The sequence below is a fragment of the Ostrinia nubilalis genome, chromosome 24 (assembly GCF_963855985.1).
Source record: "Ostrinia nubilalis chromosome 24, ilOstNubi1.1, whole genome shotgun sequence".
Taxonomy (NCBI): domain Eukaryota; kingdom Metazoa; phylum Arthropoda; class Insecta; order Lepidoptera; family Crambidae; genus Ostrinia; species Ostrinia nubilalis.
This window is the reverse complement of record NC_087111.1, coordinates 933,200-951,990: the sequence shown is the minus strand read 5'-3', so window position 1 is coordinate 951,990 and position 18,791 is coordinate 933,200. Positions and strand designations below refer to the sequence as shown.

General features: G+C 36.3%; 1 protein-coding gene across 1 annotated transcript in view; it reads right to left on the bottom strand.

The window, feature by feature from the left end:
* The window catches only part of LOC135083720 (uncharacterized), a 108,731-nt gene that overhangs the window by 31,765 nt on the left and 58,175 nt on the right, over positions 1 to 18,791 (bottom strand). The window contains exon 2 of the mRNA XM_063978444.1: positions 15,051 to 15,233. Within this exon, the coding sequence (XP_063834514.1) occupies positions 15,051 to 15,230 (180 nt within the window). The 5' untranslated portion in view covers positions 15,231 to 15,233. The remainder of the gene's footprint in view (positions 1 to 15,050; positions 15,234 to 18,791) is intronic.

Here is an 18,791-nt window from a genome sequence, read left to right as displayed (position 1 = left end):
ATCACTTGAGTACCTTCTGAATCTTAGATCTTTAGACCTCTTCATTCAGGAGGAAGCGCAAGTAGCCGCTTTAAGACTTAAAGGTCAAGGACATATAAGAAGCAAAACAAGGAGACAGGACAATCCACGATCCTGCACAAAACCCTAATAAAAGAAATACCTCTCACCGAGGCACCCATCGACAGAATTCCCTGTGTTCAAATCTTCGACTGAAGATTATAATATCCAGCTTACAGCGGAAACGCAAGATTGCTCTGGAATCAATGAACTTAGGATATACACTAATGGCTCCAAAACCCAAAAAGGTACAGGAGCTGGTGTCTTCTCGAATTACCTAAATATACTAAGAATATCTACAACACTAGATAAACACAATACAATTTTCCAAGCAGAATGCAATCAGAGCAGCACAGGCGATTGCAACCATAGACATCCGAGGTCTGAATATAAAAATAATCTCAGATAGTGCAAGCAATACAAAGCAACTTAATATACTACATTATAATACTTATATTGGAACGCCATGACGCGCTCCTAAGTCATTGCAGACGCAAATGGCGTTACCCTGCACTCCTGAAGTAGATCAAAGGGCACAGTAACTCCTTGGGCAACGACGCAGCAGATGAACTGGCCAGAAAGGGATCGTACACGACGGTATTTGGTCCGGAACAATTACCTATAATGCCGATACCATATGCACAGATCAAGACCAGGCTGCGCTCCAAAATAGAAAAATAACACCACACAGAATGGAAAGATTGTAAAAGATGCAGGCAAACAAAAGATGCAGTTGTGGATATATCGAAAAAGTTCCCCCGCAGCCTCATAAGACTAAACAAGGACAACATCCACAAGGTCCTAAGTGTAATAACAGGTATGTTAAACAAACACCTACACAATATAGCTGTTACAGACAGCCTACTGTGTAGAATATGCATGGAGGCAGAAGAAAAACCGCAGCACGTGCACAAGTAGTGCACAAGCGTAGCAGATCAACAGGCTCAAATTCTCCAATTACCAGGGTCGCTGCAGAAGGCCTGTAGCGACCTAGATAGGCTGCTGCTACTTGGGGGGATCTGAAGCTATTGGAATAGGAAGATAAATTACAAATAGCACACAATGGTCTAATCAAGAGGCTAAGTGCAATATTCGATTGCCCTGAGAAACTATCTACGAAAGTCCTTATGAATGGATACTATGTATAAAGTAAATAATTATGTAAATGGCATGTGTTGCTGGACTTTATCTGCTTAGCTCGCAAGTATAACATGTCTTGTTAATTCATGTCTCTATTGATTTAAGAAGATTCCCGCCCTAGGCAGTTCGATTTTTTCAAGTTATTTATGATTTAAGAAGAGTCTGACAAGGGTGGCTAAATTTTTTGCGCTGCTTCTTCTCAGCACTGGTCCATTTATGTCCCAAAATTATTGTAGGGTTCAAGTAATACTAGGACGTGTTAAAGGGCTTTTTAAAAGCCTCTTTGTTGAAAACAAAAGCATTTTATGAATTTACTTTTATATTATCCTTCTGTAGCCAAAAGGCAATCAATATACCTTGACATCACCATCTCTGGTCCAGGGTTTGATTCCTAAAGAGGTAATTGTAGAAAACAAACTTTTCTCTGTCTCCTGTCTAATTAGTTCATGTGAAACCATTGTTATTTCTGGTCTTTACTACACAATTGCTTCAGCTATACTTACTTTATAATAGGAGATATTGTATGTGATTTAGGCCGATATCATTCATGGTATATGGTGTAATAATGAATAAAATAGTAGTTTCAGATCAGAATAAACATTTAAGGAGTAAATAATTAGAATTCAGTCTCAAATTCTAGCCTTATTCCTTTATAGTCGCCACTTATATCACTTTACACATAATTATTAGGATACTTAGATCGCTATTATGTTAGTTAGATCAGTTTACACATTTTTTTTCTCTCCACAAAATTGGTGTATATTAATATAAGTAACAATTTTTGGAAGATTTACCCTAAATAACCTAAAATAATAATTCCTCATAGTGTAATTACTTATGTTTGTTTTACAACTTTTTCTAAAATTGAAGAAACAAAAAATTATCAACAGAAATGGTGGAAAATGTATCACTTTACACTTGTTAACGTGTGGTTAATTCAGTGTGGTGTAAAATGATTTATATCTCATTACATCACTTTACACGAATGTAAAGTTGTCGTGCATAGTGATATAACTAGGTTTTTATTTAATTACGAAAAAACCACAAGCTATATTTCCCAAACTGGCACACTGCCTAATTATATCTAACATTACCTTTCACCTAAAAAATATTTCACCAAGTTATCTCTAATAGCGACGAAGCAGGATTTTTTTTAACTTCAAATGCGATTTCCCAAAAATCACCATTTTCGACTTAACTCCCTTTTCACTGGGGGTACAGTATGTTATCATTACCTATCATTAAGTCATTTACTTACACCCGTATTCATAAACGATGCTTGCATAAGTGAAGCAGCAATTCTAACGCACAGTGTTGAATAGAGGTCTGTGATTGGTTCGTGTGTCACCCTGTGCGTCCATGCGCACTATGAGACCTCATAGTAATGTTTGTGACTTCATTGGTTGGGTTTTTGTGGCGGTCAAGCTGTAGATCCTGGCTACACAGGAGTTGCAGTGGTGGGAACGAGAGGTGGGAATAGTCCCGTTTAATGTTTGTGACTACAGGCGTATGTCTGCACTGCAGGAGCAGGGTTACCTACGCCATATCGAATGACAAATGATCGAAAATCAAAATATCGAATACGTTTCATCGAACGATCAAAATATCGAACGATCAACATATCGAATGCTCAAAATATCGAACGTTCAGAATATCGAACGATCAAAATATCGAAAGTCGATATAGACGTTTTTATTTAATTCATCAACCTTGCTCGGCTCCGGTGCATGGTTGTGTTTGGTCGTACAACTTTTCAACAAATGTTCCTCGGCTCCTTGCCTCTTTAGTTTACTAGAAGTGAAATGAAGGATGTGGCCTACACTCCCCACTCTGACTATGTTGAGATGGCCTGTAGTTCGCATACTTCTTTCTTTAAAGCTGTGGTGATTTCTTACTACATTCACGTAAACAGGATCCACAAAACTTCTTCTATATTTTTAAGAATAATCATAAATAAATCGTAGTGTATGAAAGTGTAGGTACCTAATGTGTATGTACTGATGTACTCGTATAGTATAGCGTCGCAATGTTGTGAGCTAATGTAGTAAGCTAGTGTACGAGTATATGAGAACTAGCCAAGTCAGACTTTAGGCTACAATATATTATCCTAAGTTATAAAAAGAAATGATATTTTATGTTGTTTTAAACAAATTTCAGGACTGACCATTGAACTTGGCATCCATTTTGATCTTCACTTTCCCGCCATTTGCTTAGGATTAACGTTGTATCACTTTGAATCACGTCCTAAAATCTTGTTACACCGATTTGGGACAGGGTGAGAGGGTATAATATCGATAACACCTAGTCCTCAACAATGCCTTCATTAAATTTTATAGGAACCCATTGTTGAGGTCGTAAGCTGACACCAAACCTTGGTTGCAAGAAACAGATATACTCATAGCTACATGTTAATATGATGTGGGGACACAGGACTGAGTTTTTTGTCCCTTGCATCCAGTTTATTTTTAAAGGTTTGAAAAAAAGTTAACCAGCGCCAAGATTTAGTTTTTTAGCTTCTAAAATTAGCCCTTTAAAAATAAGGAAAAGTTTTCATTAAATGGATTCCTTTCTTTATTTTATAGTCTAAAAAATACCTTTTGGGAAAGTTTTATTTAAAGCTTTAAGCAAGTAGGTCTAGTAGTAAATTATTCAATAAATGTTCTATTTACTGTAATGCCTTTTATAGACTTTATAGACATGGACATTAGTTGAGATATAAATTAAAATTCATATCAAAATTTTTACAAGACAAATATTTCCCTTAAGTTATATTGTTATTTTATTGTCCATTTGAAATTAAAGCTAAAACATAATTATGGACCTTAAGCACTTGGCAATTAGGAGAGAGGATTCGTAACAATAATTACGACAGAGATTACGAGGACGTGACGTCACTGCTAAGTATTTCAACAAAGTCGACTTACGAGAGCGTTTTGACAGCTCATAAAATGTTATTTGGGCCTTACGAATTTATAATTTCACGGTAGTATTTATTTACTTATGTAGATGTATTTTATACTATTGTCTGGAACTTTCCATGCTTTTTCTTTCATCATGAAGATTAATATTTTCAAATTCAAAATGGTTGATTTGGTCCTTTTCAGGGCATATAAACAACGAATAGAGCTCTACCACCAATAATCCGGGACTGGATAATCGCAGGGTGGTGAGTAGAAGAAACTCATCATCATCATCATTATTTCAGCCACAGGACGTTCACTGCTGAACACAGGTCTCTCCCAGTGACTTCTACATCGCACGGTTGGTAGCGGCCTGCATCCAGTGCCTTCCTGCTGACTTTATCAGTTCGTCGTCGAAGAAACTCAGTCACCTTTAATCAACGTTCTATTATTACGAGTATACAGCATTTACACAATATCCAAGATTTAGTGCGAATTTGACGACACATTTATTTTGAGTCACCCTCCACTAAAATTTTATAGGAACCCATCAATTCTGCCATAACAGTGTGTGCTCACGAGACACAGGTCCCATAAAGGGCCATTCTGGCGGAATACCCACAACACACAATTTAGGTGGCCTAATAAAATTAGGGGGTGGTGGGGATGACGCTTAGGGCCGATAGTGCTAACGAGGGCCAAACTATATTAGGGTTGGACGTATGAATTTGGGACTACCCACATATATGATTGGGTGCGTTTGTGGTAGTTATATGTTGCGTTTGCCATGATATAGTATTATTAGTTTTTGGGTTATGGTTTGTTTGCTTGGGAAAGTAGAACTAATTTTATTGTAACTACGCAAACTATAACAATTATTAAACAGTCTACTGGATACTAAAATGTATTATTTCCTATGAAACGTTAAATACCAACGTTAGAATAGGAAATTAAGGAAGTCTCCATGACATTATAATTTGTCACCCGCGGGATTTTAACCTGCTACAGCTGGCTTAGCTCGTCACGCAAATAACCAAGTCAAGCATTTGTCAAGTATTTCCAAAATTATAATGTTTAGTTAAAATAAACAAGAATAAATGTCTATCACCAGTCTATTACTGGGGGTATTTCGGACTTGACAGCTAAATGGAGTTAACAATTAATTTAACTAGGCTTTTATTTGGATGAATCAAATTCTTCTGTCAGTCATATACGTATTTGGAAGCTTCGCAATGCTAATTAAGCTATGTTAAGGCACTCAAATTTATTGCTATACAGTGTGAAAAAATGACAAAAATCTCTGATATTTTTTTTCCATCGATAAAAATGGATCTAGTTTCATACGTGCACTTTATCAAGACTCACACTGTACTTTTCTGAATAAAATAATATGAAAATTTTTAGTTGCAACTTTTGCAACAGTCTTTAAACCGACTAGTTAATTTTGCTATTAAAGGTATGTATTATAAAATATGTACATTTTGAAAACAAGATAAACTTTTGTCTAATCTAGCTATTTATTTAATTTAGTCTTTCAAAGTTTTCTAATTGTTAACCAACTTCAACAAAAGGAGGAGGTTCTCAATTCGGTTGGTATGTTTCTTATTCATCATCATCATCATCATCATCATCTCAGCCATAGGACGTCCACTGCTGAACATAGGTATAGGTAATAATGGTAGAAGGAAAGCGCTGGACGCAGGCCGCTACCAACCGGGCAACATGGAAAGCATTGGGGGAGGCCTATGTTTTTTTATTAGAAGACTCAAAATCAAAATCAAAAATATTTATTCAGTTTAGACCACAAGTGGCACTTATGAACGTCAATAGAAAATAATAAAAAAAGAAAAGGTAGCCCTTATGGGGCACTTTACATGTCTCCTTATCTTTTGGGACCAGCGCTTCGAGACAAACATATGGCAAGTGCTGAGAAGAAACGCCGGAACAAACTCAGTCACATTTACAGACTTTAACCCACTTTATACTACCGTCGTTTTAAAACAACACATAGAAACAAAAAATTTTGGAGAATATGTAGGTACTTTTGTTTTTATTTATTTATGTTACTTGACAGGTGAAGGCTTTGTCGACTTAGTCTATGTGGCAAATCTTAATAATTCATTAGGTTTTCCATAATATTTACAAGTTTATTTAGCCATTTTCAACGATGAGTTTTCAAGATAAGTAATAATAATTAGTTGCACACTTTATTGAGATTGTTTATATAAAACGTGATGTTAGTATCATAAACTACATATAAACATCAAATCACACTGATTCAGAACCTTTGGTAAGAAGTTATAACGAAAAATAACTGGTGTTGTTTATAAACGCCAGCAGTAAAATGTACTACTTTATCTTTCAAGACATTATTATTTTATTTTTTACTGTAGGACACATTATCAGGCTCTGGAGCTTCATGATTTCGTCGAGGAGCTAGAAAATGACGATAATTTTCCAGTACTAGATTGTCTGATGATTATTGATACAGTAGTTAATACATAGATACCTATAAACAATAACAACACAACTAGAATAAAAACAATTACTGAGCAGTGGCTCAGTGGTCCAGTGGCCCCAATAGGATTATTCCACTATGTTCACCTCGGTGATATCACCTGGGTGAAGAAAGTGTTATTTTTCGTGTCCTCATTTCACCTCAGAACCATTTCACCCAGATGATATTATCCATATGACTTGATTTGACTAAAGCAGTCGCTTTTGTTCATCTATTTTTAGGGATGAATTCACCCAGGTTTTCGCATTTGTTTACCAGGGTGAATTAATTTATAGGTGAACAAAGGTTCTAGGTGATCGTTTTAGTCGACGCAATCCACCTGTAAAATGAAGCTAGGTGAAATGGTTCCGAGGTGAGATGAGGACACTAAAAAGACAAATAAATATTTCTATTTCTATTTCACTTTCTTCACCCAGGTGAACAAAGTGGAATGACCCCCCAATAGGCTCCCCGCTCAGCATTTATCCTGACATTCTCGTAAGGGCATGTCAAGAAGCTGGTCTTCCTCGGACGCTCTTGCTTTTGGCATCGCACATCCTGTCGAAGAGACATCGACTCGAGTTTGCTATCCCTCAAAAGGGTGCGTAATGCAGGGAATTACCGTGGTACCTATCTTCAGTTATGCATTTTTACAATTAAAGAAACAAAAGATAATACCAAAAGTAATATTACTCAGTTTTGTCACAAAAGCCAAATAAAATAAAGGATGGTTTTCTTTATGCAATGCATACCTCATAGTAGTGCATTTTACTACTGTTGTTTATAAACGACACCGCTTTTCCGAATTTCCACGAGGGAAATATTTTTTTTCTTATTTTTCCCATGTTATTTGTCAGTTTTTAAGCCTCATATACAAAGATCATTAAGTTTGGAGATAGTAAAATGTTTCAGGAGTATCTGGGTTAATTGAATACTTTCGTTGAAATTAATTAATCAACAATAACACCCTAATGAAGAAGTTATTCGTGGGTTAATAAATGTAGCATGACTTGGAACTTGGAAGAGATCTCAGCTATATTAAATAACTTTATTTCGTAGTCCAACTTGGTACTAAAACTATTTACTTATAATTGTTTAGTTTTGGAAGTACATTCGCACTGGTATAACTTTAATTAACCAGACAGCTTTCTCTGCTGAAACACTGGAGCTTTCAACAGCAGCTGTTGACCTCTTTACTGAGCTTTGAGCTTTGTTTCGACTGGTATTTTGTAAGCTTTGGATTTTTTAGTGTCAGCGATATTGCGATGATTATCTTATGTAAATAAAGTTATTTGGCTGCACATTTGAAATAATTAAAATAATGTACTTACCTTTTAGTCATTGATTTTGAGAAGGTATCTTACAACCCATAATAATCATATTAAAATAAGGGTAAGAAAAAACTAAATTAGAAGGATAATATCGGAATTTTCAATGTAGATTTTTTGTCATAAAGCGGTTGTAAGAGGAACTTTTGTACGGCTTAGAGCTGTATGGAACATCAGTATGGAAAATCCACTCCCTGTGTATATCAAAACTAGGGCAGACTTATATTATTCTTATTCCACTCATATTGCTTACATTTCCGTATCTTCCACGCCCCCTATAGGAGCAGAACTTCAAAGACACTTTCTGTTACTTCTTAGATTCTTCAACAATGTAATAAGATGTAGAAGACTAAGGCTGAGTTGCACCACCTAATTTTGACCGTAACTTTAACGATAACCGGTGTTTTTTGTATGGAGTTTGACAGATTTTTGACGTTTATCAAAGTTAAAGTAAGATGGTGCAACCCAGCCTAACTCACTGTAAGCGTTTTTTACTTTACTACCCCAAAGGTTCGCTCCTTCCACGTCCACTGTTGGACAAAAACAAAAATTTCCATAACGACCGGTCCTATGTATGTATCGGTTCAATGTTATTACAAAGGTAATAGTTTTTTTCTATTTGAAATAACCTTAATGGAGTCATAAATATCACTGCAAACGGTTTCAATCTTTCGTTATAACTATAATGTTACAATTTTCTTCACAGATTTGTTTTGTTTGTAATTGAAACGAGCTTTCCTAGAAGATACCCATGGACTAAGTAGTGTCTTCTTGACGGTTTTTTCAAACGATTTCAATATTTTGTGATCACTACTATGTCACAATTTTCCTCCCAGATTTGTTTTAGCTGTTATTTAAACGAGCTGTCCTAGAAGATGCCCATGGACTAGTGTCTTGATGGTCATATGGTTATACTGTTTCAAGAGCCTATTTATTACTCAACGGAGTAGATAAATGTAACTTACTTGGCTACCGTATGTTTTTCTATTAGGACTCTTCCCAACCGGGACAGAGCATTTAAACGGCATAAAACATGTCCCGCCCCATCCTTCATACGTTAATTCTTCCGATAAAATCTAATTGTTTTGTTTTGTTTGTACTTTCGCTGACGTCGCGAAAACTTTCTTCGCAATAAATTCCGCTAAGTTATTAGATTTGTTATCTTTTGTCCTTTGTCATAGATCCCTTTTATTGACTTTGTACAGGATGTTGTGAGGGTTATGATTCGGGAGTTTTTATAAATTTGGCAATGTAGACTAAACTTTTTGCCCATTTTCCCTTACTAGGTAAATAATAAACTAGTTTACTTTGATTTTTATTGTTGAATAAGTGAACTTTGAAAACTATTTTCACATCACATTCCAATGAAACTTTTACCCCTATAATATTGAGGCCTGTGCTGAGAAGTAGCGCCAGAAACTTAGTCACTATTGTCAGCCTCTTTTCAGTAACTTTTCAGCTTGTTACTGGTTTTGCACCCATATATTTTTATTAGCTCTTTATAATTGAAAGAACAGCCAAACAATAGGTTTTTTTTAAGGGACACAAGCTGGTAGCTTGAAGAGCTTTTCCAACTTCACCGGGCAGAGTGGCGAGTACAGAAGGTACTCTAGCCGTTTGGCGATCGTCGGTCGCAGACCGACGTTCGCGATCGGGCCGTATCGAGCGCATAAGGCGCCCGATCAGTGGCGAACCCAACTAGAGGGTTGCCCACCGCGGTGTTGGACCAAAGTCCAGCCTACGGTGGGCTCACTCTAGTGGGCCCGATCGAGGAGGACTACGGACGCGGCCTGAGGGCTCCAGCACAATAGGAAGATCACTGATAGAATATCTATGCCTTAAGTCTAATTTTATACTAATACAAAGAGAGAGAGAGAGAAAGTGAGTTTCTTGCGCTGCTTCTTCTCAGCACTGGCCCATTTATTGTCTTGAAGCAGTGGTAGGGTTAATACTGGGACGTGAAATGTGTTTTTTAAAAATCCTACTTGCATAAACTTTTATATAAAAGCAAACATATTTTATGGGCTCTGTGAGTATGTAAAATGTAAAATGAAATCTACGCTCCAATATTGCACATATTTAAAAATATCTTGGAAGAAGCTCGTTCCTTACAGATATCTTTTCATAATAAAGAGCATCTTAAACCTAACTGATGCTTGGCAATTCTGTAAATAATTAAATTACTTAAGAAAGCTCCGCGGAAAACGGTTATTTTCCATCGCAGCGGGAAAACTCATTAACTATACTCAAATATTAACACGGAAAATTAACGCGGTGCATTTTCTTTGCAGAAAAGATCTCTTCAAACACTTGTAAATTTTGTCTTAGTGCAGACGACGGTTGCTTCTAGTGGTAACTTATGTTATTTGAAATAGGTGCGGTTTTGCAATGAAATAAGTAATAGTAAGATGTGCCAGAAGAACGGACACATACGCCCGTATTCACAAACGATGCTTGCTTAAGTGAAGCAGCAAATCGAATGCACAGCGTTGAATAACAGAGCTCTGTGATTGGTTCATGTGTCACCCTGTGCGTCCACGCGCACTCTGAGACCTCAAAGTAATTCACAAAATAAGGGCGATAAACTCGTGTCATTTAAAGCGTTTGTCGAGTTTCAATATTATGGCCAATGACAGGAAAAATCTATGGAGATTGTATTGAATTTTTGTGTTGCTCTGTAGTTCTAATTAATAGCTCAGTAGATTATTTGAAGTTAGATTTGATTGCTTGAATTTCAAAACATTACAGGACAGAATTTATATCGAGAATCAAATCAAATGAAAGTACCTTCTTAATTCCTAATGCCAAGCACGTATAAGGGTCGGCACCTTTATATGTATAAAGTTAATCCATGTATTGGGAGAGGGTTACTAGCTTTTTATGTAATTCAAGAAATACGTGTGCGAGGGCTAAATAGGTAATGAAATGAAAAAAAAATGAATGAAAGTTATTTGGGTGGGACCATTTTACCAATCGCAATACCATTTTCAAGTGAGATTGTCACCACCAGTCAGGGTAGCCAATATTAAAAACTATACAACACCCAGTTACCTACTGCATAAACTTCCGTCAAAGTTTGTAAGTTTTTGTAAAAGGGCTTTGAACTAAGCCTTCTCAAACGTCAACCCCAGATCCCCGACTTTATGTATAAGCCATCTCGATTCTGTGCCTACATGAAAAATAACAGTTTGCCGATTGCGACATGGCGCGCAGTCCGACAAAGAGCGTGGCGTTTGCCGCGCGTGATAATACGGGTCATTTGTCACAGCTCTCATCTCCCCTCGGTGTACATAAATATACGGTGCACAGAGGAAAATGAACAGCCAACCCATTTGACTTTTATGGACAGGGTTAACCCTGTTCGAATTATAATTCAAATGGAAACTGAGCACTGAAAAGCGAGAGGTTAAGTGACCAATGGATGGAAGAGATGCGTAGCAACAGCCATTAAAAGTAGGCTATGAACTGACTACATTGGACCAAATCAATAAAGGAAATTCCAGTAATTTGGGTAAGAAACATCAGGCAAAACCAGGTATTACCTAACCGCGTATTGTGTTAATACCTGTTAAAATTAATTAAACTTGGTGAGAGTTGCAATACAAATACTGAAAAAATATGAAATTATTCCACTACAGACATCTGTAAATCTCGCCATTAACTTGCTACCCGGAACGCAACATCACCTTTCGTGAATTTATTTAGTTTTCAAGCAATTTCCTTACCACTCTTTGTGAACTCTATTTGAGAATCGACCCAGGATCAGGTGTTATTTTCGAATCCACTTAACTTGAGAACAGATGTTGCTATTTTACCAGTTGTAATATTTCGAATAGACTTAGCAGTTATATATTTGAACGTATACCTAATAGTCCGAAATTAAATAGCATGAAGAAGTACATAGGTAATTAAGAATTATATTTTAACGGACTGTTTATGTTGAGCTGTGTCATACGCTTTATAGAACGGATTTAATGCGTCGTTTTTTGTAATAAATCCGACCCGAGTGTACGGCCTACAGAATTGGTGAACTTGATGACGTTATTCCGGGAAAATATCACGTTTCAGCGAGAAGAAATATTATGTTTTCAAAATAACTTTAACGAGATTCTGGTTAAATATTTAAGCTACATAATACATTAAAAATGAAAATTTCTCTCTACTAGCACAATTCAAGTGACTGAGGTATGAGAACAGCACGGAAGGGGGTTTTTTGTCACGTCAAATGTCAGCGAGACTTCAGATTTGTATGCTCTGTCACGTCATAATATGTCAAAATCACCTCTCCCGTGTCACACTCATACCTCAGACATGGACTGAGTTGCGCTTGATCTTTTGATTCAACTCGAACTTTTTCGTTCAGAGAAACATGAGTTTGCATACCTACCTAGTGGGTTATGTTATTTTAGACCCACCAGAACTTCAGACTATATCCGAAGCTGCTCTCCGAAGTCTAACTTTAAGTTAGTGTACTAAGGATAAAATCTCTGGTGAAAATTATTTCGCAGCTCTTTACCAGAATATGTCTAGCTCCCATAAGTTAGTGTACTAAGATAGAAGTGTAGCTCCATCTCATAATATAGCTCACTGACAAAATAAGCGCCCCTCGGCTTTAGTAGGAAGTAGCTCCCCCAAATTCCTCCTCTAACGGCCTCCAGATATCCTAATCACCCCAAGCTCCCCGCTACCATACCTCTACCTACATAGCTACATAATTTGACTTCAGTCTATTACTTGATGAGAACCTTAAAACAAAAAGTAAAGAAAGAGCTGAATCATTCCTCCTGAAGCAATATCGCAAATGAGTGATTTGCCAAAAATTTCCAATTTCGTTATACCCTTCTTCGTTTCGTTCAAATTAATTAGTTTTCTAATAGACATTATTAAAAGGGCTTCGTGATTTTTTAATTTATTAACTTGAGGGGTTTGTTAGCATATTGAATCAATTTGTAAAGGAACGTGTAAAAATTAAATTAATGGCTCTTAAAACAATCTCATAATTTTCCTTTTATTAATTTTGTTACAAGGCGCTTTTTTATCGTCTTGTGATATTTCCAAGTTTTAGTTTTTACTAACAACAAAATTGAAATTTATGTGATCAGTGTCTACTTATGAGTTTTTTACATTCTCTAAAACATGAATTCTAAATTTTCTGAGGGTCTGGCCATCTTATCCTCCACTATCTGTATTCCTAACAAATATGTCTCATAATGTTTATTTTAAAGTAGCTTTTACCCGCGGCTTCACCCGCGTGAAATTTAGTTTGTCACAGATCGTCATAAACTGTAGCCTATAATTATGTTATTCTGGGTTATAAACAATAATATTGTAAAGTTTTATCAAAATCCGTTAAGTAGTTTTTGCGTGAAAGAGTAACAAACATCCAGACATCCAAACTTTCGCATTTATAATATTAGTAGGAAGATGTTTTTTTCGCAGGACGGTCGTATTTCTTCTGTTTTCCTGAAACAGCCTGCCGCAGGCTAAAAATCAAACAAGGCGGAAAGTCTTAACACAGAAACCCAGATTGAGGTCATAATTATACGCTACGCCAACGGAATAGTAATTCCGCCAAATCCTATAATATTTATGAGCAAACAAGAATAAGATCTTATGAATCCAGAATATGATGATTCGGGAACAATAAAATCTTTCTGGCAAATAATATGGTTTCAAATAAACTAACCTATACCATAGAATAATAATACCCACAGTGAGAAAATACAGAGGACCCAGAGTAGTATTTCTTGACCACAAATATTAGTTCTGGACTTTTAGGAACATTGCAAATTGTTGAACAAAAACATTGCATCTTATTTTTAGCACACTAACGGCCGTATTCACAAACATTACTATGAGGTCTCACAGTGCGCGTGGACGCACAGGGTGACACACGAACCAATCACAGAGCTCTATTCAACGCTGTGCGTTCGATTTGCTGCATATCGTTTGCGAATACGGGCGTAAAGCCCGAAGCAAAAGATGAGTGGAAATACGCTGCAGGTTACATTTTATACTCCACAAATAGTTTTTCACTATTTTTATTACTAAACTTTTGTATAAAGCGCGTTTGTGTTTAACTTAAATATTTTATACTCTAAAGCTATTCATTTTTCTCTATTTACCCAAGTGATACTATTTAACAATCCCTTCAAAAAGATCTCTTTGTAACAATAAATACTAACAATAAAGTATTCAACCCTCTCGCATTCACAGGGATATCCTTTCCGAAACATCAGCATTCAGTTAAGTGTGTCTGACAACAGCCCAGTTTGAAAAGCCAAATCATAGACATAGTACACCACACAAAACTCACGCATTTTTCATTAGCAATCGCATAGGGAAGACTTATTAATAAAAACTCTTTAAAAGTAGATTTGTGTCGCATAAATTACCCTCTCCAAAATTTTTAATCATTTGTTAAATACGAGGTTCTTAACCCTAAACTAAGCAAAGCTTTAAAAATAGATGGTTACTGACGAAACCGACTACCGAAAAAACGTAATATGAAATAGGAACATTTAAAAATACCTACTGTGAATCTTGAAACTGAATTAAGAGCTGAATCTTTTTTGGCATCAAAAGTGCCCTGGCTCTTTTTGCTAAACCACGTTTAAGTATCTAAAGAAGACGTCAAGCGATCAATTTCCGGTTAACGGAATGACTCCTATCTGGAGTCCATTTTAAGGAGTTTAATGGTCACGAAACGTTAATAGTATCGTTCCATGGCTAGATGAGATGCAGTAAAGATACAGCCAGCTTAATAGACGTAGTTATATTATAAGACTGAAGTGGAAATGGGCAGGGCACATCATAGCACGCACAACTGACGGCCGATGGAGGATCAATCACAGAACTGGAACTCGAGAACTTTTCTGCTCCACTGGCCTTCAGCTTTGCGCCTTATCCACTTTTTGGTCATTCTGTTTTGTCGGTTCCTTTTTTCTCCTACAGATCTCCTCATTTCTGATTTGATCACGCAGATAAACTCTAAACATAGCACGCTCCATCGCTCTTTGGGTGACCTTATGACACTGCCGCGTTTGAGAGTCCTTATGCTTAGCTTGAATATAATAAATAGAACGCGTAAGAAGCTGCCATTTATTTATTTATAAAAAGACTACTCACAATGCAATACTTGGCGTTGGAAGGGCACTCCTCAAGATGAGTGGCGCTGCGGTTGTTGCAAGGCGTGATGGAGCCAACTCCATCGCTGTACTGGCCGCACTTCCAGCATCTGATGGCAGCGGCTGACGCGGCCAGGGTCAGCAGCATACCGACGGTCACCAACCGTGTGCTGCCCGTCATTGTCTGGGGAAGAATGGTCAAAATAAGAATGTTTATTAGTATCCAGGCCTTTTTAGGGCACTTATCCCTACCTAAACACACACGTCCCAATTATATACCTTGTATTATGGTATTTACGTGCAACTGACTAGAGCAACTTGATTGTCCAATGTAAAATACGATCGCGATAACATATAAAAATATAAGGTCTAAATATTTGGTTTCAATTTCAGTTTATAGAGAAAATGTGCCAATTACAAAAATATGCAGCAATAAATAAATATGATTGTCCGATATGAAATGATCATTGCTGATAACGGTAATAAATTATCACGTGCAAAATTACTGCAGATAAAATTTTTAGTTCATAATTTTAGGTCATTTATATTCTTTTTTAGCAATTTTCATTAGGCTTAATTAACGCTTGTATAAGTCCTAGTACTAGTATAATTTCAACCTTTCAACTGAAGATCTAGAAACATTAGAATATAGCTTTTTCCCGTGGCTTTGCAAGTCCCGCAGAACCCGCGTTCCCCGGACATAAATACATTTATGACCAAAAGCATGATAATGCGTTTTCATATAACATGTTTTCCCATGAGGAAATTGATTCCCCACACACAAATTCATCCCATATTTCATCCCCTTTGAGTTTTATTTTCGTAATAAAAAGTAGCCTACTGGTGTAAGGTCCAGTCAGTGCTTGTTGTTTCAGCCAAATGACGCCAGTGCTTATGGCATGAAAATTTAACAGAGTTACCCGTTGACTACCGCGTGTGCGTTATTTGCATGCATTTTACACATCGTTCAGGATCTTCTTTGCCTCTCTCCATTATGATATCACCCAACAGGCTCGTAAATGCCTATTGCGTACAGCATTGGCCGATAAAGGATCGGCCGTGATTTATGGCCGATCCGATCCCGCAAAAACCCGGCTTTTGCCGCTATTGCTAACAGGTATTGTGAGTTATAACACACAGATGCTCTTTTTCGACCATTCCATTAAATAGGGAAGTTTTAGATCCGCTTTAACTCTCTCTGATCCAGGAGTAAAGTCAACAACGAATGAAATAGGGGATGTTTCCTGGGTAAAAAAGCAAGAGTTTTAATTAGTCCGTCAGTTAGCTTATCAAAAAATACTCGACACCTATTTTTCACTTTTTAAAACTAATGAAAATGTAAAGAGAAAAAGTTCTATAAAGTTGACGTCAGTGAGTGGGTGCGTAAAAGTGCTGCACTTTGTGACGTCGCGCGGAACTTCAACGCACTATAACTTTGTAATTTGTTTGATTGTCAATTAAAAATATACGTGTCCCGTATTTTTTTATATTAAAATTGATGGACTAAAAATTTTTTTTTAGGAAACTTGCCTAATGTAGGTAACTACTTCTTGTTTGGAGCTGACAAACAGATGGGTTGTTTCAGAAAGGTAAATGGGGAAAAAGTAAAAAATTATTACAGGGAAAGCGTTTAAGGCCGGGTAGCAGAGAAAATGGCGAAAATGAGGTTTTCATTTTTCATTTTTGAGGTACTAAATAGTAAAATTAAAGGCTAAGATTTTTATTGGGCATAGTTGAGGATATTTTCTAGGGCTATTAACGGATGGAAACACGATTTGATGAAGTTGACTCGATAGAATAAATTCCCAAAGTTACCTCTATTCGTTTTCTATTTATGGTTTTATTTTTAAAATAAGCGATTTGAGATTTTAAATCTTATACTAAACTAAAGTTCAGAAATAACTTGAGGGCTTTTAACGGATGAAATTTTTATATTGCGTCTTATTTAGTTACTATGTTAAAAAATGTGGAAAAAATCGTCCATGACGGCTTGGACAATCTCAATCAGTCGCGCGGTGGCGCTTACGGAGGACGGACGCGTGTCAGTTTTTTGGCCGTGACAGTTCGCGATTTGTCAATATTTTTGACAATGATGACTTTTATGAGTCACAGTATAATAATATCAGTGTTACTGGAGAAAGCTAAAATTTTTGATAATTAAGAATTATCAATTTTGTCTACCTATTGAAATTTAAATCGTTCGCATCCTTCTAAACGAAGACTCTACTCATGATACATAGTACATTCCTCAAATATGAGACAAAACCAATGAGTTAAAATTACATTTTAATAGTACCTACATACAATCGTCTTACACTCTTTAGAAGAGCACACTGACACTGATACAAATAAATGATAAAAAATTAGGTTAGTGGGTCAAATATAGGGGCAGCTGCACGTTACTAAAAGACGATTCTGTTTACTCGGCATCTGGGCTGGAGAACATGAACCCTTGTTTACAGATGCAGATGTAAATCGAGTTATAACTGGACAAATTTTACATAAAATGTTTAACAGAAATCAGTTAAAAGACACATACATGGAATACCAATAAGGTTGCGGAGGGAAAGCTACCTATTATAAACTAGCGGCCGCCTGCGACTTCGTTCGTGTGGACCTCGTTTTACCCCCGTTAGATATCATGTTGATAGATGGCGTTTCACGGCTTCCCCCGAATGAATATTTACGAACGTCATACAGTAGTTTGTCCAGCGCTGTAGATTTTAACCAATGAAGATAGGTAGATGGCGATTTTTAGACACGTCTTATTTATTTATTGAAATTTATTTGTCACATATCGTCATAAGTTAGCCTATATGTTAATCTGGGTTATAAACAATAATACTATAAAGTTTCAACAAAATCCGTTCAATAGTTTTTGCGTGAAAGAGTAACAAACATCCAGACATCCAAACTTTCGCCTTTATAATATTAGTAGGATAGGATATTTCACAATCCAAACTAATATTTACTATTTAGCATTTACTTACAGTAAATATTAGTTTGGCTTGTGAAACATTTAAAATAAAAAAAAAGAATAAAACAAAATAGGGTTTCAAATTACCTATCTTTATCTAATTTATAAAGAGGCAAAGTTTGTGTGTTTGTATATTTGTTAAATTGTAAGGGGTAATCTCGGGATCTGCTGAACCGATTTTAAAAAATTTTTCACCAATAGAAAGCCACATTATATCTGAGTGTAATAGGTTATATGTATAAAAACCGAAAAATTCTACGCGGACGAAGCGACGGGCGGAAAGCTAGTTTATTTATAATTATGTAAGAGCATAATTATTTAAGTCGAAGTCAAACATTCTTTATTTGTGTGGACCTATATTAACGAGAGATTACAAGGCGTCAAATATTTCAAGAAAAAAAGTAAAAACTATTATAAAGCTAAATTTTGCTCTCATGGAGCCTTTACCTACTCTGACAAATCAAGACTTAAAAAAGAAAGTAATAATAAAACTATTTAACTGTCCTGCAATGAAAAGCTTGATCGGGTACAACACCTCAAGTTATTTTAGAACTTGATTTCATTAAAAGACTCTGAATATCAAATCGCTTAGGTATCTAAAGTCAAACGATTCTGAAATGTCAAGTGGCATAAAGTTGGGACTAATAAATAACCCATTAAGATAGTAGCGCCCTCCTGTCAATGACATACCTAGAACGATAGAGTATTGGACAACTAATAAAAATGCTTTGTCCTAAATGACTGACGGATATCGTAGAGACCTGA